The 1,652-nt window shown below is 42.4% G+C and overlaps 1 protein-coding gene across 1 annotated transcript; it reads right to left on the bottom strand.

Annotated features, from left to right (window-relative positions):
- Positions 1 to 352: 352 nt before the first annotated feature.
- On the bottom strand, positions 353 to 1,306 carry LOC123792307 (olfactory receptor 7A5-like). The gene has a single exon (XM_045797478.2). It carries the CDS (start codon positions 1,283 to 1,285, stop codon positions 353 to 355), a length of 933 nt encoding a protein of 310 aa, XP_045653434.2. The 5' UTR covers positions 1,286 to 1,306.
- Between the last annotated feature and the right edge of the window lie 346 nt (positions 1,307 to 1,652).

The raw sequence follows: 1,652 nt of genomic DNA on the forward strand, positions 1-1,652 counted from the left end.
ATTAGGGGAAATCTAGGGAAAATGTACTTGGCATGATATAAGTCATTTGAAGTGAAATTACTTTAAGAAATCCAACATGTCCCATGTAAGTAAGATACAGAAAGTTCCAGGCATTTGTGACACAAAGTTGGGGACAATATTGGGAACAGCTGAAAATGGACAAAGGGGAAACTGTGTATTAGACAGAGTGAAACCTTAATAAAGTGAGTTACCTAAGTGTGTGGAGAAAATGAATTCAAACAAATGGAAATTTCAGGAAATAAATAGAAGGAACAGATTCTATTTCCATAGTCTGATCAAAAATAATAGTTCCTGCCTCCAAGTCTGTAAGCCCTGCAATCATGGGCACTTATTACAACATTGGAACCCCAATGATTCTTTTCAGAGCCCCTTTTATGTCTCTGTTCCTCAGGCTGTAGATGAAGGGGTTCAGCATGGGCATGACCACCGTGTACATCACCGAGGCCACTGCACTTGCGTGGGAGCTCTGGGTAGCAGCAGAGCTCAGGTACACTCCTAGGATTGTACAATAGAATAAGGAGACAAGTGAGAGGTGAGATGCACAGGTGGAAAATGCTTTATACTTGCCCTGAATTGATGATATTCGACATATAGAGGAAACGATCTTAGAGTAAGAATAAAGAATCCCAGCCAGGGAAGCACCACCCAACAATGCAACTGCAAAATGCATCACCATGTCATTAAGAAACTTGTCAGAAAAGGCAAGTTGGACCACCTGATTGATTTCACAGAAAAAGTGGGAGATTTCCACCAATCTACAAAAAGACAGCCACGACACCATTAAACTTTGTATTAAGGAATTCAGGGCACTCATCGTCCAGGACACCAGAACCAACAGTACACAGTAGGTGGGTTTCATGATGACCATGTAGTGCAGGGGGTGACAGATGGCCACAAAGCGATCATAGGCCATCACAGCCAGAAGAAACTTGTCCAATCCAGCCAAGAGCAGAAAAAAGTATATCTGAGTGATGCAACCTTCATAGGTTATGACTTGTCTCTGAGTCTGGATGTTCCACAGCATCTTGGGGACGGTGGTGGAAGTGAAACAGATGTCTACAAAGGACAGGTTGGCCAGGAAGAAGTACATGGGGGTGTGGAGGTGGGAGTCAGAACTGACGGCCAGGATGAGGAGCAGGTTTCCAAACACAGTGATCAGGTACATGGAGAGGAAAAGCCCAAATATGAGGGGCTGCAGTTCTGGTTCCCCTGATAATCCCAGAAGAAGAAACACTGACATTTGTGTATCATTTCCTGGTTCCATGTGGTGGAGGTCACTACCGGGGAACAAAAAATAACATGACTAATTTTCTGTATAATGAACATTACAAATATCATTGAAATTCCACAATTTTTAATTTTACATTCACAAAGTCAATTTCCATAGGTTTTATATGAAATCTGTCCCCTCTCAAGACCTTCCCAGCTCTGAATAGGAACGTGCATCCCACCCTTGGCCTTTCCCCCAAGTACTCATATATTTTATACTTTCAATGAGAAATTCTGTCACACGTTTGAGGAATAAACTTGAGTACTGACTGACCCCCAGGCAAAGAGTACAGGTGTCAGGAAACAAGTGTCTGCACATTCAGTGATGGAGATGATAAGCAAATAAAAGATTGGACAGAATA

This window comes from Ursus americanus, chromosome 14 (assembly GCF_024610735.1).
Source record: "Ursus americanus isolate L20-20 chromosome 14, mUrsAme1.1.p, whole genome shotgun sequence".
Classification (NCBI taxonomy): domain Eukaryota; kingdom Metazoa; phylum Chordata; class Mammalia; order Carnivora; family Ursidae; genus Ursus; species Ursus americanus.

Coding starts and splice junctions, on each gene's coding strand:
- LOC123792307 (XM_045797478.2), bottom strand. CDS start 1,285: ATGGAACCAGGAAATGATACACAAATGTCAGTGTTTCTTCTTCTGGGA.